Here is a 27,201-nt window from a genome sequence, read left to right as displayed (position 1 = left end):
CTACGTTACACTTACAAAAATGGTGCCCTATTCAATTTCCAAGGGGCCTCTTTTGCAAGTTTTTCCGATAAAAATTTGGTCTCAGTACGACCTGAATGCACCTTTGAATTTTATCGCCAAATTGTAAATAAAGTATTTATCGCTGATAGTGGGTTTGTTGTATAAATGTATTAGTTATGTTTACATAATTTTTATATACAAATAAGTCCAAAACACTATGGTTAGGTTAGGTTGTTTATGTACCGTATGTACATAAATGACGAATTCATAAGATTTACGGGTAAAACACATTTTGTGGCTGTTCATACAATTGGAATTATACGAATAATAAAAATATGTTTGCTCGATGAATATTTACATATTGTTATGTCTGGTGTTCAAAATGCGCAATTTTTACTAAATATCATTGTAAGTTTACCACATGTTACTGTAATCTAGTTTCTAATAAATATCTAGAGTTAATAATTGAAAGCAAAATAATACTATCCGAAATATTAAATATTTAAAATGAACAATTATAAACTCGGTAGATACCTAAATTTGTATTCATATAAGAAACCCTAAGTTTTTTCCAGCTATGTTTTTCAACTAAAATTTTTGGCTTCTTTATAAGTTATTTAAACAATAATTTTTTTTAGGGAGCCAAACACAAAACGATTTTTTGCCAAAAATACACCTTACGTTCGACAGGATGACGCCTCGTAGAAAGTAAATTGATCGTTCTACGAATGGGATAATATTTTTTTTAAAGAAGATGATTGAAATTTTATTAAGATGACTTCATGTAGTCTCAAATTTAATACCAGCATCCAATAATGGCAAAAATTACTATCAATCCTTAAAAATGAAACTTTCAATCATTTAAAAATAAATTGTCATATAGACTGTTAATTAATACTGCAGAATAAAAATTGCAGAATACACAGCCTTATACTTAGCTTATAAAACTATTTCATACCATTGATATATTATAAAAAAAAAGTGTGTGATTTTTGGTTTTAATAATTTTAATTGACAACATAGCTTTACTTTATTCTGTTTCAATTTTACAGCAGTGTTCAAACTTCTAAAAACATTACTGAAATTGAATGATGGTTGGGTCTTTTAGGCTACTTATATGAGCTGGCCAGTTTTCCATTATTATTCATAATAAAGATGGTACCTATCTCTCTTAGAGAAATTATATCTTTTTTATAAAAATTGTTTTTAAACATACAGTACAATGGAATAAAGAAGTAAAATAATGACAATACACCGTATGAAGAGTAGGTTTAAAATTATTGTTTAATGGGGTAATTTTGTGGAGTAATTTTTAAAAGTCAAATGGCAACCTGTAATTTAAAATATTACTTTATGAAATTTCAATTTTAAATTCGAATAGCGAATTTAGATGAGCAAAACTCCAGACATTTATTATAATTCATAATAGTTCAAACAAACTACTAAACGCGTAAGAAACCTTTAATTGAACAAGTGTTCTTTAGTATATCATTCCCGTTACCGGGTCACACAAGTGTCTAAACACTAACTGCCAGGTACAGGTATATCATATACTTTCGTAACTGACTTTTGTATAATCGACTTCACCAAGTGGTTGACTGGGTACGAGCTGAATAGGTAAGTTTGAATATTTTTTTTACGAATTCGTTACAAATAATTACTTTATATTTACTAGAACTTTTTTAAAAAATGTGAATCATTATAATATATACTTTACCATGTACGGTATGTACAATAATATTATAAGTCATTAGTTCGAACTTTGATTTAGAAGAAAAAATAATGATCCGTTAGTAGTAATAATTTATTGTGTTTAAAAAACCGTTATTAAAAAGAAATATATAATAAAGTGTTTGGTAGATAACATAAACAAATCTCCATTGATTAAATAAACTAATAATAAATAGTTACTGACTTCTTAAAATTCACTTTCTAAACTTATTATTATTTTATAATCAATAAATTAACATTAAAATATTATTGACATTTTTTTGATAATAATTATTTTATGTCATCATCAGTTTCTAAAGGCAAGGCCTTGTCGTTATAACCAAAGAGTTCATTATTTGGTTACATGGTGGTTAGGAAATCCGTGGATCTTTAATGCAGTGGTTTTCCTGTTGCCTTCTGCATCCTCCAGTCGTTGACCATCTGATGTGGTTCATCCGCCTTTTCAAGGTAGTTTCCTACCTCGAGGACAAGAGATTGCCCCACTCTACGCAGCTCATCCGCCCCTGAAGCCGTTGGCTTTGTAGAGGTGTCTCCTTATCCCGGGAGACTTTCGCTGTTCCTATTAATCGCCTTTTACGATAGGGGGAACAGCCCGTGTCCTTATTCTAACCCGAGAGCCACACAGGCATTATTTTATGTAATGAAAGTAATATGTTTCTAGGATTTGTAATAATTTTAAATTGTAAATAATAGTTTATTAGTATTTGCACGACGTGTTCATTGTATCATGTTGCAACGTTGACTAAATAAGTCAACGTTGCAACGACTAAATAAGTGCGAGTACTAGACTAATAAGAGTAGATACTTTTAGTTTAATTACATTTAATTTAAGCTGCCTATATATTATTAGTAGCAATACTGAGATACTCCCATAGTTCGAATGCTAAAAACGACAATGAATTATAATTGTTCTATAATAAGTTACCATACCTATTTGTTAAACTAAACTTTTGGGAACATTTATTTTTCCAGAAAAACAGCAGAATGAAATTATTCAATATAACATTATATTTTATATATATTGCATTATACGTCCTCTCATTTGACCATATTGTCACACTAGCTCGTAAGTAATCAATAATTAACTAGATCAAACTAGAACTAGAGAACTTAGATATATATAATACAATTTATTATTTACAGTCAGCCATTCTTTATAATATAGTATATTATATCTATAGTATGTTTGAATTAGCTATCAGGAAATATAGCTGCAATATAGTTTCAAACAACATATCCTTATATTGACTAAAAGTTTAATAAAAGTAATATAACTCAAATTTTACTTTTTCAGAAGTTAACTTGGGCGATGGTTCATTCAATAAATCATCTGCCGGTAATTGACAGTTTATTATTACAATAAATATTTGTACTAATATAATTTTCATATTATGGTCAGTGCCCATAATCATTGTTTTCTTCTTCTTCTTCCTCTGGCATGTCTACTCTCTAAGAGTTTTTGCCGCCATTACTACACTTCGCCACATATCTATCCACTGCTTCTCTCCAATCCTTAACTTAAAGGGTTTTTAGATCTTCTTCCACTACGCCAATCCATCTTTTCTGAGGACTTCCTCTAGGTCTTTTCCCTTGTGGTTTCCATTCCAATGCTATTTCGTTCTCTCCTCTTCTCATTATGTGACCTAACCATTGTATCCTTTGGCCCTTAATAAAGCTTGTTACTGGTGCTAGTTCCAACATATCGTACAGCTCTTTGTTATAACTTCTCCGCCAGTTCCCCGTTGTTTATCGATGATAGGTCCACATACTTTCCTCCACACTCTGTTCTCGTAAGTCCTCAGGTTTCTCTCTGTTTGTTTGGCCGTCGTCCAAGCTTCGCAACCATACGTGAGAGTCGGTCTTATAATAGCCACATACAGTCTTACTTTCATTTTCCTAGACATAATTTTGGATGTTAAACATTTTATCAGAGCGTAGAACGCTTTTTGGGCTTTTTTATCCGAATACTTATTTCCTTTGACCAGTCATTCTTTGTGCTTAACGTTGCTCCCAAATATTTAAAATAGCTAACTTTTTCATAGGTTAAGTCCTCCATCTCATTGGGGTCCTCTCCGCTCTCAATAAGTTCCATTATCTTTGTCTTTTCAGTATTTATTTCAAGATCTATTGTCTTTGCTGCTTCTTCTAACACTCTGGCCATAATATTTGTTTTAATAAAGCAAAATGGATGTAATTTAAATTATGTTTAAATCACCTTTTACATAATATGTTTTGGGATTGTTTATTGTCAATAAAAAACAACGCTACGTATAGATATGTAACGATCTTTACAATTAATAACTATTATTTTTAGTACAGAAAATTATAAAATTAATTTTACAATACCTAACGTGTTTTTTTTACTAGGTAAACTTGCTAAGAATGATATTGGCAAAAACACTGCAACAATTTGAAATGACACACGGCACCAGATTTGGATTAGGTATATATTATGATCTTTAAAATAATAAAAAAATTATAAATAGTAAAAATGTATCTTTGATTTTAGTAAAATAATAAATTAAAAAATGACTTTAAAAGAAAATACACTTTTTAGTACACACGAACAGTGATAACTGTAAATAAACATGTGAAATTTAATTAAAATATGATTAAAAACTAATATGCCTATTATTACCTGTAACTTGGAAGTTATCTATATAATATATCATAAATAGTATAAAACGAAATGCTGTTCGTTGGTGATCGCATCACTTGAGAACGGCTGAACCGATTTGGCTCATTTTTTTTTGTTCGTAATAGTCCGAATAAGCTTTTTACGAAAGAAAAATTGGAAATTTTAAAATTAAAAATTTTAGTGAAAGTTTATTCCATGAACAATTTATTCCATTATTCCATGGATAGTTTGACAGTTGATCATATTTATTCATAGTTTCTGGTCAAAAAAGACACAGTTTCACATTTCATAGTTTACATAGTTGCCCATTTAAGTCTTCCATTTTAGTCTCCCATTTTAATTTTGAAACCAATCGCGTGACAATGAATTTGAATAATCGTGCACGAAGACAAACAAATGTTGCGTTGAATACTCATCGGGCTGCATTCCGTTATAACGCGGCAATTGATTACAGCGTAGACCAATATTAATTTACAAAACATAAAAGTTTATGAAATTTTAACACAAAAGAATCATAATTAATGTATAAATAGATAGTTTGTTTCGGTCGTTTATTTGTTAAAAGAGTTGAAATTATTAGAGCCAGCAAATAAAAACAATCCCTGGTAACACAATTTAACAAAGTTGACAAGTATTAAATAATTGTATACCGCACATATCTTACAATAATAATTTTGTAATAGTTTTTTTAAATAAACTCCTACCCAAGGTAGAAAAATTCAAAGTATAATTAATTAAATATTGTCGTGGTTATTTTACCTATAATATATAAATTCAACATTTTAATACTCATATGAATGATGCCCTTATTTTAACAATATATTCTAATTCATCATAAATAAAAAATATACACAGGTGTATAATTTGTGAGAAAAGCACTTTTTTTTATGTACTAGCTAAAGTTTTAACCGTTTTTTTTTTTTAATTGTCAATACCTAATTTAATCTCTTGACAAAATTATAGTTTTTAACATAAGAGATTAGTTAAATTTATAATATAAAACGAATAGAACAAATGATAGTATTTCAATAATAAATATTTAAATACGAAATTGTTTTTTAATAGATTATTTTTTTATAATATTCTTATATGCATTTACCGTGGGCAATCGCACGGTGTCTGAGAAAGCCAATAATATAATTAGTCGTTAATGGCTGTAATTTAAACATGCTCGAACGAGTGGTGGAAACGGTTTGTCTCGACCACGTAGCGACGCATTAACGCCATGTAGTCTGGGTGCTGTCAATCAAGTAAGAAGTTGTGTGTGCGGTGAGTTTATGACGAATCGGTCGCCGCTTAAACGGCCAATCAAACGACGGGGTTAGACAATTTTCAGCTGGCTTTTCTATTCGGTAAGTCCATCGGTCGTTGTTGTATTGCATATTTTGTTAATAGCTAGTCCCACTTTTCACCTAATTGGCAGGTAAAATACACACTTAAATTCCGAATGTCTTATTATTTTCTTTTTTTATGGTGACTAAAATTGAAAAAATTGTTTTCATTATTTTGACACGATATTTAATAGTTATTGATTATTACCCTACCCACTCTCCATTTGTTTCTGTATTATGTAGAACAAATTTGATTAAATTATAATATCTAAAAATAAAATACTATATTATTATTAACATTTACTGAGTTACCTACTTATTTACCTATTCTATTATAGACTTTAAAAAAAAATAAAGCATTACACATATTTTAAAGTACATATGAGTGAGAAATTATTTATTAAAGTATAACATGATAAACAATATGAAACTAAACTATATGAAATTTCTATCTATAGAAAATAAAAGTAAGTCGATAATAACAATCAAAACTAATAAATATTATCGAAGTTATTAAAAACCTATATTAGTATTTTTTTTTTTATTGTCTAAAGGCTTCGCCTTGTCGCTTCAACCAATTTTCTCTTTTATCTGCTAGTCTTTTTATTTCTTCATAACTTGCTAGAGCTAATAGCTTCTTCATATTCCTCAGATTTGTTTCTCTAGGTTCATAATTAGTACTTTTTGTATTACTAGAAGAGCGTATCATGGTTGTGCGTTGGGAATGGTAATGCAGTGGTTTCCCCTTGCCTTCTTCATCGCAGTAGCACCTCTTATTTCTATAAAGTGCTATTCAAGTATAGATAAATCTATACTTGATACAAACAACGCTGCTGCCCGTGATTTGGTCCATTTTGGTCGCCTTTTACGACTGGAATGGACTACCGCAGGTGTATTCTAACACCCACCCGCAGGGGATATTAGTATAGAAAGCTATATTTATTTCAATTTATTAAGTAATAGTAATCCTCTTTATTATTATTGACATTGTATTATTATTACATTTTGACGTAACTTAACTATTTAGTATAATTAAATTGATTGAGCTATAATATATTGTTAAACACAACTACTGTTGGTATTCTAATAATTTAGAATGCATTTCGAGTAATAAAGAGAGACAGTAGCTTAAATTTGTAAGGTAAATTATACATAGTGCATAGATATTTTGATATTATCAACACAAGTTAAATGTATATAATATAATAACATATTTTAGGTAGTTAAGAATGCAACTGTACATAAGAGTTGGTAGAAAGAAACAGATAACATACTGTTTTTAATTTAGCGTAACAGAAATTAGAATATATACATAGATGGTTTAATTTGACTATCATCTTTAAGCATAATTTTACAAAAAACAATATGATGTGTGTTTAGTCACATACATAAAACACAAATAAAATAAAATGGTTTGTTTGCGAACATGAATTTGCATTGAATAAAAATACATTTTTTTGTTCTCAAGCATAATTATAATAAAACTACTATAATATTATTGGGATAATTTATAATGTAAAATTGTAACATAAAAAATTATTGTTTTTTATTTTGTAGGTACAAACATAAAGCGTAACATACATTTTTTACACGCATCAAATTAGTAAATAGCTACATTTTTAATAATACTATAAAACAAATAGATAATATTATATTTGTAATTACAATAATAATATAAATCATAATAACTATTTGTTATTTACATTTTAGAATTGTTATTTTTAATGTTAGATGTTTGAGAACAATTACTTAAATATCTAATTACAGATACCGACTAACTATGCAGAGTATACATCCTATACGCGCAATTTTAGCTTATCGAATTGCAACAATTAAATTGTACGCCTTGTATTGTTTTAAAAAATTGCAATTTAGCGGTTCATCCTATTTATAGAAGGTTATTGAAAACACCTCGGAAGGTTTACCTTTGTGGCTTTATTATAATTCGACCATCGTGAACAAACGTTTTATTGAAAACACTGTAATAAATGTATATAAATTAATGTTTTAACAATATTAGTTTCATGTTTTTTCGATGTCATTCTTAACACGAATGCCAATAGCCTCAAATATTATATTTATCTTTTGTTTGCCCTAAAACGTTTAAAATAAAATTAAAATATGCATGACATTCAATTTTTTCTTCTGTTGTACCTAATAAATATGTATGTATGCATAATGCATACCGATGGATGTTACAGTTGTAACTATAGATATAATATGTCCTATATTATGTTTACAATATTATTAAGTACGTGGTAGTAAATAATAATTGTATTGAACTTGAACCCTGTCGAATATGTTGTATAATGTTTTGACCTAGTAAAGAAATCCGTACCGTTATAAAATGTCGATTGGAAACAAAGTTCACGATCTAGTTTATCGGTGTAATGTGGAAATTTGTTTCTTGTTCTTGTTTTCTTTGTAAAGTGTTTTATTATCAAAAACTTATACTTCGTCATCATTGTATAATATTAATTAATATGTAATACCGAATACGTCATTAACGGTAGACACCGTTAGCAAGTTTTGCTCCAACAAATTTAGATGTTGACATAAATGTTGGCAGAGTCAATATCTAACAAACCTATACCTGACCCATCCAAAACGCGCATGTATTAAGGTGCCAAAAATTTGGGTAGGCATTTCTCGGGATCTCAGGATGCTTTAAAACCATTTTTAAAAATCTTAATACGATATAAAACTGTACCTTTATGATTGTAGCAGAGCTAATAATAAAACTACATTTTACTGCAATTTTTGGTATCGTGGATAATATAAAAAAAAAATTACTTACATGTATTGGTATTGGAAAATAGATACCAGAGTATGTGCAGCCTCTACTTAACGTATCTCGTTAATGTATCCTGTGTGTAATCTTTAAGGGAACCTTCCATTTGAATAAATAGTGTTAAGTCTTGATCTTTGATGAATTATTATTTTGTCCGTCTTTTATTTAAAATGATACGTGTTAGCAATATTGATTATCAGACATTAGTTATTATCTAACAGGCCTTTTGCAGCGCTTATATGATGGGCCTTGGTTTAATACCGTTATTGAATAAAATATGTATTTTACATCCTTGAGAAGCTAAAATATTTACTCGTCAAAATACGGTATACACAACATATAATACTTGTTATGATAAATCTTTATTTGAAATTCAATGTTGTTAATATTTTTATAATATAATTTTTTCGCAATGGGATGACTGACTTTCACTACTATATATCATCACGTCTAGCAGTTATGAGTTATGAGTATTATCATTATGAGTAGTTATAATCAGACCCGGCCAACATTTAAAAAAACAATAAATACAAATTTATTTAACGGTTTCTGTCTGACGCAAATGAAGATTATTATTATGATGCCTGTAATAAAATATTTGTATATTATAGTAAATAGGTGCATTGTGCATTGCAATGCGAAATAGTTATTAATAAACAGTAGTTTTCGTCTCGTCCCATCAAGTTACTTGTTGCTTAACGCCCACCGTGCAATAGCCGCCGCCTTTGAATGAACGTTTACTATATTATACAATACTTACAATTGCGTTGTTTCGTTAAACAATAATTATTAATAATGATTAGTACAGAGGATATACAAACAAGACTTGTGTGTCTGTCTCGGATGGTAATTCGTTTCAAGGTTTAAAAATATATGACAATTTAGGCTCTAAGATGGAGGCTGAACATTTGTTTTAAAGTGTTCAGTTTTGTTAAGTGGCGTATTAAACACGGTTCCGAATTCTTGCTTTTATAACTCATTAATGGCCCTTTCTCACCATCATAACACTTTAATATAGCCTAAATTTTCACCATCGTTTGATTAAACATAAAATAACAAATTTAGTTGAATCATAGTTAATTTTATTGTAAGTTGATATACGTTATTAGTTTATCTAAGAATTTGGGAGCACATTTTTTTTTTAAACCACCAACCTACTTTCTTTTTTTTCTAAAAAAATATAATTATATTTTGGTTTTTCCAATTTTAATAAATTTGTCCAACATTTGTATTAAAAGTAAAATTTTCCTAATTTCACCAAAAATCGCTTTTGCTAGTTATAATTTTTTATTACACATACTTTTAATTTTTCAGAACAAATAATTCTTATAGGAAAATATGTTGAGCTCTAAAATTGAGTAGGTATGTGACTAATGGGTTTAAAACGACGTGTTATCATGTCAATTGTTTTATTGTTTTGCACAACCAAATAATATAAAAAAAATGACTCAATAATTATCAGAATATATCAGCTTTAGCTATAGATATTTTAGATATTAATATTCCCTACTCCCTAATTTGATTGCCTCTACACTAGCATTTATTAAAGCGCATTGTATGGGCAAATTTTCACTAAAACTTATCATAATATGCTAAAATGTTTAAACGTACATAATACCATAGGAAAGAAGGATCTATTTTGATATTTATTTTTTTTCAACTTATGTAACGCATGTTGGATCTATTTTTTCACAGAAACATTTGTTTTTACTTCGAACAGATCGTAACTAAAAATACTCCTATTTAAGTTTTGAAAAAGCATTTGAATTCTTCATAACATTCTCAAGCGCATCGATCGTGGCACAATTTAAAAATTACTTTAAGTTAATTAATTATTTCAATGTAAAAAACTGCTATTTAAACATTTTTGAAACTAAAAGAATTAGTTAACAAAAAACAGTTTTAAAGTTTTGCCATGATCGATACCTTGAAAATGTTATGAAGAATTCAAATATTTTTTTAAAACTTAAATTGGATTGTTCTTAGGAACAATACTTTTGAATTAGAATGAGTTACAAATCACTAGTTATGCGAGTTATGTCTAATGGTTTTAGTGTCTCAAACAGCAACAACAATTAAGTGTACTCAAAATGTTTACTACACATACTTTTTTAACACGTTTATGTTTACACCAACTATATTGGTCATAGTGAACAGATGACAAATTCATTAAAGCGGTACGAACAACTTTATATGACTTGTGGTTACTACTCGTACTTACTACTGTTACGGTTCGTTATGTTTGACTGAAGCTCTTCGTTTACCGAAAAAGTTGTTTGATTATAGTGTTATGCTTGAAATATTAAATAAATTATACGGTGTACTTAAATAAAAATGGAATTATTTATTTAAATTTTTTCCTCAACTGACGGCAAAGCTTACACGTGGACATTGTGATCTACAGAAGTCAGATAATTACTATGTGATCTTGCTTAATCTGAATAATGTCGAAAACCAATGAGTTTTAAAACCGAAACTAATTGTTACTTTTATATTTCCATAACAATACATTTGACATTATTGAAAAGCGCATCTAATTCACAAATTAGACTATTGTCACAACTTACTTTAATCTCGTGAAAATATACGCTACCGCTACTAGTTTATTCTGAAAACGTTTCTATAACACCTTTTGGAATATTCTAATTTTTATTTTTATTTTAAATAACTTAATTTATTAGGTTGACTACTGAAAATTAAATAGTTATAATCGAACTTATAGTCGTGTAAAATAATTGACGCAACTTGTTGACGAGGTTATCGGTTTACCTCAACGTCGTCAAGGCCACACTAAAATATTATTTATTATAGTTACGACATTTATCCGGGTAGGTGATCGCAAACCATTATTATACAATTACTTAAGGTCGCTTCTTTCATTTTAACCAACAAACACAACCAAAACCTTTCCTTCGGGTATTCAATGTACAGGGTGTATCATAAAGCATGGTGGGGTCTCTACGTTCCCGTTTATGTCGCCAGCCTTCATTGTTGAGTTTGTAAAGATAGCGTCCTCACAAAAGAAGTGATCGAAGCGTAATTCAGTTACGACTATGAAACTTCTAGTGTCAGAGACATCTAGTGGCAATCATTCAAAATTTGACAACTCCTTCTTTCATTCAAGCCCTATCAGAACGCTGTAGGTCCAATACTTCACAACCTACAGCCGTTTGAAACCCCACCATTCTCTATGATACACCTGTATTTTAATCTTTCAAACAATCAAAATTTAGGTTTTTCGCAATTAACTACCAACTTAGATGGCTGTTTGCACTTTGCACCATTTATACGTAGGTACATAGTTATATTATATTTTTAAGGGATTTGGTTTGTTGTTATCTAATGTATTATTACCTACACTAAGCATAGTTGGGTAGTGATCTAGTAGAAAGTAGAATGTACATTTATAGGCATAGCCATTCATTAAGAAGGTATTATTCGATATATTTTCTAAACCTAACCAAGCTTTAGGTAAAACAATAACTTCAAATTTGGTTTCTACACTATCAAGAATAATACATGGTTCTTCAAATTGTTTTTTTATACTGCTAATATTTACTGTAAATATATTGATTGAATTTTGTTTATATATTATAGTATTTAGATTTTATAATAAGTGTTTTTGCTCTAAAACCGTTATGGCCCGAGTAAAACGCATTCTGCGTAGCTGTGTATGTTTAGATGAAAAGTAATTTTTAAATCGTTGTCAACGATACGTGATAGTCCGAAAAATGAAATAACTATAAAAAAAAAAGAGTCCTAATTATGAATTAATAATCAAACATAACAGTTCAAACTTTAAATTAAGATTTTGCTAAAAATATCCTATACCTAGCTCCTTAATAAATGGGGTATAACGTCCTTTTAACACTATCAAATACTAACGCACAGTCAGTGTTTGTATACATAGTATAGATAAAAGGTATATAAATTAATAATTATTAACATTGAACTTGTTATCTAGCATTTCTGAACTAAAGTAAACAGATAGAAATTATTAAGCTTAATTAACATTTTATAATACTGCGTGACTCTGTAATTGCAGAACCTAAGTAATTCCCCTGACATCGATACGAATAAGTCGTATACTAACAAAACAGATAATACCAATAAAAAGAATAATAAAGAATACATTTTACAGTACAGTATAGTGTGTGAAAGTGGTTTTGCTTTAAATAAAAGTAAGTGAAGGTAAATGTGTAAAAAAAAAGACAAGCAGTACAATCAGATAAATGTAGAGAATAAAATATATGGAGATAAAATAATATATTAATAGTATGGATATGGTTTTCATGTTTTTAAATTTTAGTTTGTTTAGTTTAAATGTTGTCTTATTGTGACTTCAGGTCTTTAAATTTTATGGGCTACTGAATTTTGGAAACCCGAAACAAGTTCTTAGGAGAAATGTAATCTCTTTGCCAAAGTCATAGCAAACCAACAGATTAATGATAATTTAAACGATTACATTTTTTAAAATTTGTTATCTACATATTTATGAGATTGAAAACAGATCTTCCTATTTGCAAAAAAATCTAGGCCCATACTTGTTTTACGTATAAGGGATGAAGATCAAAATATTCAAAGTATTGAAAAATATAATAAAATATGTATCTACAAGTATAGAAAAAAAACAATTTTCAAAATATTAATATTTTCTGAGAAAAAGAGTGTCTTACATCAGATGGATCACCCTGTATTTGATAATTAGAGATAAATTCCTTTCGATTTGGCGAGCTTTGTGTATTTTAGCTTTTATTTGTATTAATTTTTTTTTTTTTACTTTATCTTGCTGAATCATAAAATAAATTTTAATTCTTCTAGGATTAGAATTATACTTTTATTACAACTGTATTAGGTAAAAGATAATTCTACAACATTTTTTAACTATATTTCTTAATTTCGGAACTTTATGTGAGTGGTGTGATTGTGTCACAAGATAGTGTGTAATACATAAAAAACAATGCATATTCCCGTCCTATATATATGACCTACGGTTGTCATTGTTTGAACTGATGAGGTCGGACGAATCAATTAGTATTCATAGGTGCGTTTCATACATCGTTTCATGCTCGAAATAGTATTTACTGTAACTATACTACACGTTTGTATAATTAATATATTATTTATAAACGTATGTAAATATTTTATTTTTAGAAACATTCCATTGAGAACGCCCATCATGTTATTAGGACGATAAAACAGAGAAAAAGTAAAATTATCCATCAAGTGATTGGTTCAAACCAAGCAAATCTCAATAAAGTATGTAAACGATTTCTGGGGTACAGCTATATTATGTAGAGACTTAAGAATAGCTTAGCCTCTTCCAAAAAATATATTTTAATTTCCCTTAATATTATAGATTTTTCCATTTTTTTGCATTTTTACGATTTAGGTTTGTATACAACATATATTTGAATTTTGCTCGTTGACAATATAATTAAATTATAATCTGAGACAATTTAATTGTAATGGTGGAAAATAGCACATCACCAACGATGGAACCTCCGAACAATCTCAATAGAAGACCCTCGGAGGCCGTGTCGATTTTGATGAAAGGTATTAGTAATATTAAAAAAAAAGTTCTTACAGAATAAAGGCACAAAACGTTTACACTTTGTGTGTCTTTTTTTTTTAGGTGTTCGCACTAAAAGATACACGATGGCCGTGTTGGGTTTCATAGGAATAGCCAATGCGTATGCAATGCGATCGGTGCTCAGCCTGGCCATAACGGAAATGGTAGTCGACATACACAAAACAACATTAGATCCAAACGGATGTCCTGGGCCTGCCGTCTTAAAGAACATGACAAACCCAGTAGGTTATTGCAATAACTCCTGGGCTTTTTTAATGTGATTTATATGACAGAAAACAGCGCTAATACTATTCTAGTTTGTCCTTGATCGCGGCAAAGTGTCAAGATGTCAATAGTCATTCCGTGGGAACCGAGTTGTACATACGACGGTTATTACAATTGAAATTGTATTCAAATATATATTTTCTAAATGTAAATTACTTTGGTGAGATGATTGAATTAGTCGGTCACATTTTATTATTATATGATATACTCGGCGTGCATGTTATAGTATGGTTGAAGCGACCGAGACGACGCTTCAATGCAATTCATAAAAAGGATATGAAAACACATCAGGATGTGTCACTTGACACATGTTAACGATTCACAAAACACTATATTTTATTTTTTTAAATAATTTAGTGTGTCTCATGTCATATTTATTATTATTAATACGTTCTAGAATGCTGAATTCGATTGGTCCGAGAAACTACAGGGACATATACTTGGGTCGTTTTACTATGGATACGTCCTGGCTCAGATACCTGCTGGAATTTTAGCTCAAAAGTATGGCGGCAAGCACGTTTTTGGAGTGGGCATGTTTTTGACTTCCGTGCTTACCCTACTGACTCCGATGGCTGCTAGGGCGGGACCCGTTTACTTGATTATCGTCAGAGTACTAGAAGGACTAGGGGAGGTGAGTGTACAATTTTCAATGTTTTATTGAACTGGATAGTTTTATAAAAATGCGTCATTCCATAGTTAATAGATACCTTCTGTGAGCTCGAATCGCATCTAAAATACATTTATCATTATGAAAATTAGACAATACTTTTGTACATAGTTACATACATTCCATTGTTTCAATCGCTAATTGTTTTTCTTTATTATTGAATTTAGTGTCGGTAATACAAAATACAGTTAATTTAGCCAACCTTTGTTTTTGTAACGCAAGACAAAGATGACCGGATTTATTGTGTATTTTGGACCGACTCGAGAAATTTTAGCTGAATCATAAGCAGATGGCTTAGTTTATCTAACCTACATGCACCTAATACAACAGTAGTTCATATTTCATACGTTTTGTTATTACGTATTACAAGTACCTAATCACATGACCCGTCTAATGCAAGGAAATCGATAAACCACGTATATTTTACACAATGCACATAGTAGACTTTTCCGTAGTTCGATATTTTAATAAACAAGACCCATGAACCCTTAGATAAAAAATTATTTTGACTGAATAAGTTGTATAATTTTTAAATATCACTGAGTAAACAGTATTATAATATAGTATTGTAATAACCAGTATCATAATACTGATGGGATTTCATTTATAGCCCAATACAAAATGTACAACTACAGTAAGTAAGTAGGACGGTATTAGAATACTATACTAATATACTAATACATTGTCAAAATATGAAACTGTTTCTCCTAGTAGTAATTTATTATACTTTAATTTTAGCGTGGTATATTAGAAAAACAGTTGCCTAATAATTCGAATAATGTTTGTATGGGTTTTAAATTTCAATAGTATTTCTACGGGCATTCATGGACACATTATTCAAATACACTGTAATTAACATTTACGGTATAATAATAGAAGTCATCGTCCTTTAATGATAAGTTATTAATTATTTTAGTTACAAAAATGCATATTATGTAAAAAATGTAATACAATTAAATAATAAAAAAAATAACAAAATAAATACAGTTTGTAGTTTAAAATAATTTTAACAATTATAATATCATAAAAAAATCAAACATTAAATTGATATGACATTAATAATATATTATCAATTGCCTTATCATAAGCAACATCTCTTTCTATGACAACATAAATATAATTTGATATCTACTTCGTATTAACCATTTACATGTTTTTTTTTACTCTTGAAGTTATTCTTAATTTGAATTTCAAATGTGGATTTACTTATTCGGTTTAAGCCAAACCGTTATCAACTAAACTGTATTAACAGCCGTCTATACTAGGAGTTTTTAACTTCGAATGTAGCCTGTACACCAAATAGTAAATAATTTAGTTTTTACATGCATTTCATAAACAATATTATACTATTTTTTATTGCATTTTAACAAGTACAAAACAAAAATATAAACACAGTTAATTTAATAAAATTTAATACAAGCCAAAACAATTAACACCATAAAGTCATTGTTACCTACAGTCGTTGCACATTATTAATGCGAACTAATCGAGTAATAAAGTGATTTAAAATTCACGTTAAATACGAATAATCTTAATGCCAATTAATTTGCACATCCTTAATGTGCGTTAACGTCAACATGTAAACGTGGCATAATAACCTTAATACGAATCAGTTATTTAAAAGCAGATCCTTAAATTTAGATAATAATAATATTCTGTAATAAAAAAAAATTGCATGCAACCCAAAATTGAACGTTATTTGTGGGTATATTTTTAATGAAATAAATTAACAAATAAACAATTCACTTTTATTCTGTTATTTGCTTATACATTTATTCATGATAAAATTAACTTTTATCTACGAGTGATTTAATTATTCAATATTTATGATTTATTTGATAATTAATTTGTATTATTTAATTAAAAATTGTGTTTAAAAGTATATTTTTACTATCGTCTTCCACAAAAAAAAATCCAAAAAGTTTTTTTGTACTAGTTTAAAAGAGCGCTCGAAATATATATTTTTAAAAAATAGTTTCAATGTTTATATAAATCATAAGTAAATGTTGAATTTTCAATTATGAACAAATCCATTTATGACGATTATTTTTTTTCGTAGTTAAGTTTACGCAAATGAAGTCTTTAAACGCCAAATTAATTGTTAGGTTAATTTAAACTGGTTAAGTAAAATAAATATTGCTCAATACTTAACACACCTAAAAAACAAATGCGTATTAACATAATTTAAATATCGACCGCTTGTAAGAACGTTAGACCGTCAATTACAGACCTACACATATGTATAACTTCTATTAGATAGTACCTACGTTTACATACGAGTAAATGTATTATCATTATTAAAAAAAGTATTTAATTCGATTCTTTAATAGTTAATCGGATGAACTCTTGTGTTGACCTTAATTAATATTTCAAATTTGAATTAAACAATGTAATTAGTTAGATAAGACGAAGTATACATAAATAAACAGTTTATTCAGGTTAAGCTTGTACGGGTTAAACCACACGTGTATTCTATTTTAAGTATTTAGTTTTACTTAGTGTTTTGATGGTCTAAAATTGTACCCAATATCCAAATTGAATACGTTTATCGTGAGCAAGCTTGCTTGGTAGTTTTTGGTTTTTATTGCTGATTATTACTTTTTGTCTTAAACAGGGCCCAACGATACCAGCAATGAACACGTTGTTGGCACAGTGGGTACCAATTAACGAACGATCGACCATAGGGTCTTTCGTATTCGCAGGTAACGTGCCGAGTTACAGTTAGTCGTTTACAGTTTAGTCAATTATACTATATTATTCCGTGTTGTTATTAGGAAATATGATCGGCACAATCGTAGCACAAAGTACGGCCGGATACATGCTGAAGGTAACTGACGACAACTGGCCATTAGTGTTCTACACGTTCGGTTCGATTGCGCTCATCTGGTATGTGTTTTGGAACTTTTTCGTGTACAGCAGACCGAGCGAACATCCGTCGATCACCGATTACGAACTGACGTACTTGGAGCGACATTTGAAAGGAGTCAGTAGGAACAAAGTAAGAAGCGATTAGTGAATAACACAATATTCTACTGAGTACCGGGAGATGATTAACAGTTATTATTTATCGATCTGGATCACAGGAAAAGGTACAGCCGACTCCCTGGGGAGCCATGCTGTTGTCCGGTCCTATGTGGGGTTTGATGATCGGTCAGATAGCTCACGACTGGGCACTCTTCATGATACACACCGACCTACCAAAGTATATGAAGTCTGTCATGAAGTTTTCCATCGCCGAGGTAAATCCACGTCACCGGCATACAAAACTCCTTCCGATTTCCTGGTTTTTATGTAAATTATAACCATTTGTGTTCCGTGTAGACCGGCGTGTGGAGTTCAATGCCACATCTTATTATGTGGTTAACCGCAATACTGTCTGGCTGGTTGAGTGACTATTTGATAACCAACAATAAAATTGGAATATTGAAGCAAAGAAGACTTTTTTCAACCATCGGTAATACCTAACAAATGTCGACACTAGATTTAATAGTTCCTCTTACTAAACAGAAACTAGATATCAGCAGGTGTTACTTATTTTTATATTTTTTGTCGAACACATCAGCTCAACGAGCAATTAATCGTGTTCATACGTTTTGTTAAACTTGGAATACTAGAGTTTATTCACGTTGTTATCGATAAATGTTTGTTTTCTTATCTACAATTTTACGTATTACTTCCTTCTATGCATTACACGGTGGACGGTAGGTGCATTGCGAATATATTTTGATTTTAATTTGATGACGTTCGAACGTAGCAATACTTCCTAGACAGTGAATTCCTAATTTGAAATGTTGAATTATCGGAGAAGTCTGTCGATTGTGAAACATTTTACAGCGTATCATTGATAATTATTATACTGATAACGAATGAAAAATAATAAAACAATGTAATGTTTCATAACATTATCAGTAATCAATGTAAATTAAAAATTTCATTATCGACAGCTTTAGTGTTACGTGGTCAGATAGCTGGTACAGACACAGTTGATTCACAGTTAATTAAATTGTTAATATTATATTTTAAACGTGCTACAAAAATAGTATTTGTCAATCGTGTCTTAGATAAAATGCTGATCTCAAAGATGATATGTGTCATACATGACATTGTGTTATACTTTTTTATGTTTATCAATAGATATATAAAAAATGTAGTTTATACTAACACAAAATAGTAATCGTACAAATGAAACAAACAAAAGTACCAGTTTCTACTAAACATAACCCTTTAAAATACAAATACAAAGCCGAGTACAAAATATATATTTTAAAATCTGTGACGGTGTTTTAACTACATATTCTGACACTTACCTTTTTATTTATTTAAATTTAAACTAGTCGATGGCTAATAAAACATTTAAACACACGTTTCCCAATAATAATTTTGAGTGAGACCTAATTTTTTTTCAGCGTGTGTGGGGCCTATGTTGGGTACGTTAGCCGCATCGTACGCGGGTTGCGACAAGCTTAGAGTTGTCATGCTGTTCACAGTCGGTATGGCCACCATGGGCTTTTTCTATTCAAGCATGAAAGTCAACGTATTGGATTTGAGTCCTAATTACGCGGGTCCAGCCATGGCGTTGGTGAACGGAGTTGGAGCTGTAGCCGGCATCATTTCTCCACCTCTCATCGGATACCTCATACCGAATGTAATGTTACACTAATATAGCGTTGAAATAATAGTAAATAATATTAATAAGCTACTTTTTTAAATAGACAACAAAATTTCCAAAAATATTACTATCTCATAACGTCGTCTTACTCTTTTCACTGCGTTAAATATATCTCAGGAACAATAATAACATAAACACACATCGTTTGTCTAGAGACAAGTATTGTTAATTTCAAATTTTCCATTTTAGCCATTTTATTTATAGATAGAAGTAAAATACAATTCAGGCAGAGTTGGTAAAATTTAATTTAATAACAAATAAAAACTAAATCTAATCGAAAAACGTATTACATAGTTGAAGAAAACAAATATTAATATTTTATATGACGAATTTAAAATATAATTTTTTTTTACTCACTTCTATATGAATTACATTATTTTTTCAGAATACATTGCTGGAGTGGCGGAACGTTTTTTGGATCAGTGGTGGTGTTGTGCTGGTAGCAAATTCTGTGTACGTCATATTTGCTTCAGCACAGATCCAGTGGTGGAATGATCCACTTCCAATGAGTGACACTGATGGTGTGTAACGCATTCTATTTGTACAGAAAACGTACTTAAGTATACTTCATTTCCGTACGATCATTATGGATTCGCATTACCACTGATCAGCCTAACATCACGATTATATAATATACATTTGTATACTAATAATGTCTTGTCAATATGAGTATAATATTAAAATGTGTATGTTTTTTGTATACAAATAACTGCATACGAAGGTAAACTACCTATGAAGTACACAATGCTCGAAAACCATATCACGACATATTAATTTTAGTTACGCATCTTCGACTGCATTTGGTCTAATCATTAACGACTTGAATGAATTACTATATTAATTTGTCACCACCTTTCTTCGAGTGCACACTTTTGTTAATGTATATAAAATTTTATGTTGTACGTCATTTTTAAATTCATACAAATTATCGTAACATAATAAAATATAATCATTTTTTTGTATGTTACTAATATTTTATAGATTTGTTTAACACTTTATTTCACCAGTTCCTTCCACCATCATACAAATAAACAATAAGCTTCATTCCTTGCGCATAATGTGCTGGTCAGTCATAATCATGTCATCAAAATTATTTTTGAGAACGGTCCTATATCACTTTCCACACAGTAATTGTATGTATTTTCAAAAAAATGCATTGAAAAATTCTATAATGTATACTAATATACGTCACGATATTTTAAATGCAGTTTAAAATATTTTACATAATGCTTTTAACTAAAAATCAAATATTTCAATACTTTTTCCTAATACATATACATAACGTTTACATAACGTCAAACAAATATTATTATTACTTTTTACCCCATCAAACTTCGCCAAAAAATACGAATAATTTTACTCTGCTGTGTAAAATTGATCATGTGTTTTTGATAAGATGTGTTCAGCATTATTCATTGGTAATAAATTCATGTAAACTTAAATAGCTTGTAGTTAAACAAAACAAAACGTATTTTTATTCAGCCCGCGAAACCATAAATATGTTTTAAACTATTCGACCTTAAAAAAAATAAGACATTTAATTTCAACTTGTTCTCACGCGAAGATCACACGTACAAATTAATTTAAACACTTTAAACTACAATCATTGTTTTTATTATTTTCTCACTATACGTCCCACTCGTCTAAGTTTTTGTAGAAGAGTTTAAAAACAGTTCACTATCATAATTAAGACAAAATTCCCATTTTAATAACATAGTAGCATACTACATCTATGTTAAGTGTAAAAAAGTAAAAGAAATATACTATGATTATTGTCCTAGACCTAAATTTATACGAAGTTATTACATTGCAAAAGAATAAAAACAAAAAGATTTGAATACAAATCAATCACATTTTTTGCTGAACATAATCTTAAGAGGACGCCATACCCCCATTTATTAAGCATTTAGGTATATGCAAATTTTTGTTAAATCTTAATTTAAAGGTCAAACTGTGTTTAGTTCAGTAATTAGGACTCTTTTATGGCAGCTCATTTATTTTTTACACTATCACAGCAGCCTTGACAGCTATTTTGAAAAAAAACATTTTATCTATACATGGCTATGCATATTCTATAATATTATTGACTAAATATTAACCGTAAATAATTTTTTTTACATATTTAAAATAATGAGAACGGCGTTTTTTTTATATTATTAACGCAACATTCACAATAAATTAATATTTTAGTTGTGACATTTTTTTTTAATTTTTGCAAAAGTGCTTGTATTTAAAAAGGAAATTAAGTTTTTAAAAAATCTGACGAAAAAACCTTGTTAAAGTTCTTCTCTTTTTGACGGTGTCAACATTTATTTTCTATAACAATTTCGCATTGGCCTACACGTTTTTACTAAAATTTGTTTGAATATATTTTTTTAAACTACCGTAGCTAGTAGAATAATAAATTACTACTTCTTTTCTTCTCTTTCGCTTTTATTCCAACTATTACTTTAGTTCGGCCACCTTTGTCTTGAACTTCCACTTGACGCGATCGATATGTTCTCGCACACTCCAGCAGTCTTTATACCATTCTCAATCGCATCCATCCACCTCTTTTTTCGGTTTATCACATACTCTTGACATAGGTGTCGGTTTATTTGTTTTTTGGTATTTGTTGTTTTAATAAAATATCAAATATCATTGAAATTATGGGACCGGTTAAATGTACACAACAATATCCACTAATATTTCGAATCTTCCTAAAACTTATTATTATTAATAAGTATTAATTATATACATAATATTATTAACCCTAAGAAAAAAACCCACTTCATTTTGATTCTTCGATTGAATTTGTATATTTAAGACACATCATTTATTGCTTCTCATTTTCAGTTACTATTACAATAGAACAAAAATTATAATTTATAGTATAGTTATTGTGCTATTTTGTATCCTATTTTTTATCCTCTACATGTTAATAAAAAAAATGTATTCAAAATATTGTTGTTAAAAGTATTTTTTAAATGTTTTAGATGATTTATAAAATGAGCACACTTATGAAATCTTACATTTGACAATCTGCAGAATCGTTTCAAAAGCGAAAACGATCGACGCGCTTTTGTCAATCAAATCAGAAGTTGTGTACCATTAGTATTATTTATTGTTTTATTACAGTATTGGATTTTTGTTACAATCATCCATTTTATAAACAATATCCTGAGTGATAAGATATATTGGTGTAAACACTATATTGGTGTAAAAACCCACATAGTATAACTTTTATATAACAACTGAATCACAAAAAGTTCTAATACCAATAAGTCTAAAAACTGTCAATATGTTACTTTTAGAAATTTTGGAAAATGACCATTGAAGTTTTTATAAGGCTCTTTTTTACGAAAATCTTCATCGCTTTTTTATTATTGTCCATGAAATGTCTTTTTTTTTTTTAATGTATAATTAGTATTTTAGTTTGCAAGTAATCATCTAATTAATTTTTTTTGAAAATTGAGATTGACCCCGCTTTTCCGATGTATTTTCATATACCCGTCAATGTTTAATAACTTAATTCGTTTTTTATTACGATTTGTTATTATTATTTGTATCTAATTAACTCATAAAAACAAAAATATATGTACATATTGAATTAAGTATTAAAACGACGAAGTCAGTTCTTAAGTTATAGCATACAATTTTGTTTATTAATTAATAATTATTATTGTTGTAATACCTTTTTTCTTTTAATTGCCTAAGAATACTTATAGAAAATAATATAGACAGCAGAGCTATTTGTGTTGCCTATACCTATTCACAATAATAAATTTAAGCAATAAGTATGTTAATATAAAAAAATTGTGATTTCGTGTAATTCAACTAACATCAATCAAAAATTAGTTTTATGGTTATCGAAAAAATATTATCAGTATTTTATTTGAATATTTTTTTAATTGTTACAGGATATTAAAATATTTTTAATTATAATTCTGTGAGAGAACCTAACGCGAGATCACATGAATATTTCTAAAATTAAAACTTTCGTTTTATTAACTATAATATGTTTATGGTTGATTTAATCGTTGACAAAAATTAAATGATAATATTATGTATACTAAAAATCTACGCAGTAATCATTACTGTAATGAAGAAAAGTACCCAAGACATCTTTGAAAATTGATAGCATTTAAGATATTATATTCTCTGTCGGTCTTGAATATGTTAGAAGATATAAATTTTGCCAAATATTAACATGTTCAACAACATTATACCTTTCAGTAACTCATATGCACACTTTCGCCGATTCTTGACAATTAATTTTCAAGTGTTATCGACGTAATCAGTCCATGCGAGTTTACTTAAACGTAAACTCCTTTCACTCTCGATTGGTAGCAGTTACCCTATAGTAGATCTAAGAGGTCAAACGTCAATAACCACCAATGCATGTCTTAACGAGCGCAAAAACACCATTTCCGCGTAGAAAACAAACAAACATTATATCAATAAATGTTTTAAAAAATATAATATAATACCCCTTAGATCATATTATTTAAAAAAATATATATATATATAATTTAAGTCTTTGTTTTTGTCTAACATTAATTACGTTTATAATATACATTAAGTGATTACATCCCAGAACCAAAATTAGGACGTTACACCGGTGCGCTAATTTTTTTAACTTCTAATACTTTGTAATAGTACTTTATCAATAAGATGACAAATGACAAATGACAATCATGACAAATGATCCGTTATAATGTTCTTTTTTAAATGGTCTACTATCTAAAATGTCTGAAAATAATATAACAGCAGCAGAAATATATTTACAATTTTATGTGTCCAATATTCAAAATGTCCAAGACGATAAAAGTCTATAACACCATAATTTTCAAATTACACTATACAACACGATTGCGGAACAATGAAATAAAATACTTAAATTTGTTATTTAATGTTGTAAATAATTAAAAGTCAGACTTTTTTTTCTTTTATGTTACAAAAACAAAGTTAAAAACTCTACATATATTCTGAACTTATCAATGAAAATAAAATAAAACTTTATTTAAAATAGAATGTAGAATATTTTTAAAACGTACAAAGTAAGCTGAAAATACCAAAATTTTTTGTTTTTACAGCTTAAGAGGCGATTTTAACGTGCTAAAGAAATTATACAGCCGGAATGATTTCTTTCCGACTAGAATCCGGCCAATTATAAATATTTTTTTACACAACTCAATTGAGTTTTATCATTTTAATAGTTTTATGAATAAAACATAAAGTAGTAAGTTAAACATAGCTACACACGATGCAATGTGCATTATTTTAATGTTATTAATTAGCATTTTATTACAAATCAATACAATTAAAATTAGATTATTTCATACAAAACGTATGTATTTTTAATATATTTTGGCGTTGCTTTGCTCATATCAATGTTTGTGTAAGTTAAAAATAAATGACGCATAAAAATATAGATTTGAATTGACTGGCGTATGATTAAAAAGTCTTACCTGCGATTGCGTCGTTCGTTAATGTTTGATCCAAAATGGGGAAATAGAACGAGAAACTGAGACGCTGGACAATGAGCTTCTATTATATCACAAGGTGGCATTTCCAATGAGAGATAGAAAGTGTGAATTGCGCCTCGTGTGCCTCGAGATTATTGCACCGTAAGCACAAGCACCGGCGTTTCATTTTATACATTCGAATGGTCATATAGAGTGAGTATACAAAGTCGGTCAGTTGCAAAACAGATCAAGAAATGATGCGATTGGCAGTTCGCAAAATAAAAACCCCTTAAAATACTCACAAATAATTTTGTAGTTGAAAGAAATAGGCGAAACCCAAAGAGATATATTCCACTGAAGTTACACTTCTACGAAGAAGCTGATGCCATTTTTTGGAATTTCTTGATTGTAGTGTTAAATTTATAAATAAAAAATTCTTAAAATGATTTTTCTTGATTTTGAAGGAGAAGGTGTGAATTCTTCTACTTTTGGTTTTTAAAAGAAATATTTTGCTATACTATTTGTGTTCAATAACTAATTATAATATGATTTATAATGAAGTACATATATGCAGTGGGTAATGGCAACCTAACCTAACTTACCCTAACCAGTGATATTCAAAGGTAGGTATAACATATAATCTTAGTACAGACAATATGAGTTTTCGCTGGGTCTAGTTTAACAAAGGATATAATACGAAAATGATCATTGTGATTATTAATACATCCGTCAAAACAGGTTATTTATTTTGCTTTACTACAATATAATATGTGTGTGATACATTGATACAAGAACTAAATGTGCGAAAAATCAACGAATATAAAATATCAAACGTATTATTGCGGTTCACGTTTGAAAACTTCTGTACAATAACAAATGAGTCATTCGTCGCTATTCATTACATAATATACACACGTGTTTAATACATCCAATACAATAGACCTGTGGTAGGATGGCACAAGTTGATTTGTCAATTTTAGTGTATCTGATACATTTTTAAATAGGTACTATACAATGTGGTGCTCAAAGTATGTCTAGACAGACCTTCTTTTAGGTGTGGCTATCGAACGATTGAGAATAGCATTTTTAGTGTTACTATTGAGAACGCTCGATAGATTTTATTTTTTTCCAACTTTGCCATATTTAACAACTGTTATCGAACGGTTGAACACGATAATTTGTTGATATTTATCAACAAATACATTAAGATATGGAATTGGACGGAAATTTGTTGATATTATTTGATAATATCCTAGGTAATTTTCGTAATAAATTAATACATAATATAAATCACTAATTACAATTAATAACATTCCATAGGACTACTAACGTCGCTGAAAGCTTTTACAGAACATTCAATAGTCAATAGCCCTCATGGTCATCTTACATTCAAGCCAATTGTAACAGTTACAGCATTCGTCCAGCAATGTGTGTTGTTATTAAAGTTCTAATCGAAACTTAATCAAAAACGGTTTTGAAAATGGCTACAGTAGAAATGTGTAAAAAAAAGAATTTCCAATAAAAGAAAAAGAAAAAATTCTAGTTTGAAAAACAGAATAAGAATTTAAATTTAAATGTTTGTTTGGTTCATCCTGAAAAGTTGCAAAAAAAGAGATACGACCCTTTTCGTTGGGGCAGTCGATATAATGTGCTGAAATGTTTGATAGCCAAATAAACGATATGGCATTGTTGCACGTAAATTCGTTCTCAATCGTATTGGTTTTGTGAGTCAGCGGTAAGTTCTTTGTGAATTTTAAGTGTTCTCAATCGTTCGGCCAAAAAGGTAAAACGTTCTCAATCGTATTTTACCGAATTATGTGGGTCATAGGGACATGTATTTTTAAAGATAAACGAAGACTGAGTAATCAGCGTTTTTGAGAATGGTAGAAATACGATTGTACACGTAATATGAATTTGTATATAGATAATATAACAAACGCGGGTAGCGTCGACGAAGTAGTTTTGAATAAAAAGTAAATTAGGTTGAACTGGGTCGATGATCCAAGCCCTCATGGTCATCTTCCATTCGAGCCGATTGTAACAGTATTTAAAAACTAGTCTCTAACGTTT

General features: G+C 29.2%; 1 protein-coding gene and 1 long non-coding RNA gene across 3 annotated transcripts; both read left to right on the top strand.

Moving 5' to 3' along the window:
* Positions 1–1,478: 1,478 nt before the first annotated feature.
* LOC126840583 (uncharacterized) lies at positions 1,479–4,352 on the top strand. The gene is made up of 4 exons (XR_007686072.1): positions 1,479–1,617; positions 2,704–2,797; positions 3,026–3,067; positions 4,099–4,352. It is a non-coding gene; the product is annotated as an uncharacterized LOC126840583 (long non-coding RNA).
* A 1,228-nt stretch (positions 4,353–5,580) lies between these two features.
* Positions 5,581–23,308, top strand: LOC126840563 (putative inorganic phosphate cotransporter). Of its 2 annotated transcripts, none has more exons than XM_050576414.1 (12): positions 5,581–5,721; positions 13,646–13,750; positions 13,974–14,047; positions 14,127–14,305; positions 14,746–14,979; positions 17,630–17,717; positions 17,790–18,013; positions 18,099–18,254; positions 18,337–18,469; positions 19,422–19,660; positions 20,070–20,205; positions 22,660–23,308. In XM_050576414.1, the coding sequence occupies exons 3-12, from the start codon at positions 13,987–13,989 to the stop codon at positions 22,668–22,670; spliced, it is 1,461 nt and encodes a 486-aa protein (XP_050432371.1). In that variant the 5' UTR covers positions 5,581–5,721; positions 13,646–13,750; positions 13,974–13,986; the 3' UTR covers positions 22,671–23,308. The 2 variants fall into 2 exon arrangements, with proteins under 2 accessions (XP_050432371.1, XP_050432361.1); XM_050576404.1 differs by having other exon boundaries at positions 13,884–14,047; positions 22,660–23,306.
* Positions 23,309–27,201: the final 3,893 nt, after the last annotated feature.

The sequence above is a fragment of the Adelges cooleyi genome, unplaced genomic scaffold (genome assembly GCF_023614345.1).
Source record: "Adelges cooleyi isolate 19-005CV unplaced genomic scaffold, UGA_ACOO_1.1 ACOO_flye_CR_arks_rails_tigmint_CR_PRNA_108, whole genome shotgun sequence".
Taxonomy (NCBI): domain Eukaryota; kingdom Metazoa; phylum Arthropoda; class Insecta; order Hemiptera; family Adelgidae; genus Adelges; species Adelges cooleyi.
Note: the sequence above shows the minus strand (reverse complement) of the source record. Positions and strands in the feature narration are given on the sequence as shown.

What these genes read in the sequence shown, in the direction of transcription:
- LOC126840563 (XM_050576404.1), top strand. Translation starts at nt 13,960, where the DNA reads ATGGTGGAAAATAGCACATCACCAACGATGGAACCTCCGAACAATCTC. An exon ending in TGAAGTTTTCCATCGCCGAG is followed by an intron (nt 18,255 to 18,336) that starts GTAAATCCACGT and finishes TGTTCCGTGTAG; the next exon opens with ACCGGCGTGTGGAGTTCAAT. An exon ending in TCGGATACCTCATACCGAAT is followed by an intron (nt 19,661 to 20,069) that starts GTAATGTTACAC and finishes TTATTTTTTCAG; the next exon opens with AATACATTGCTGGAGTGGCG.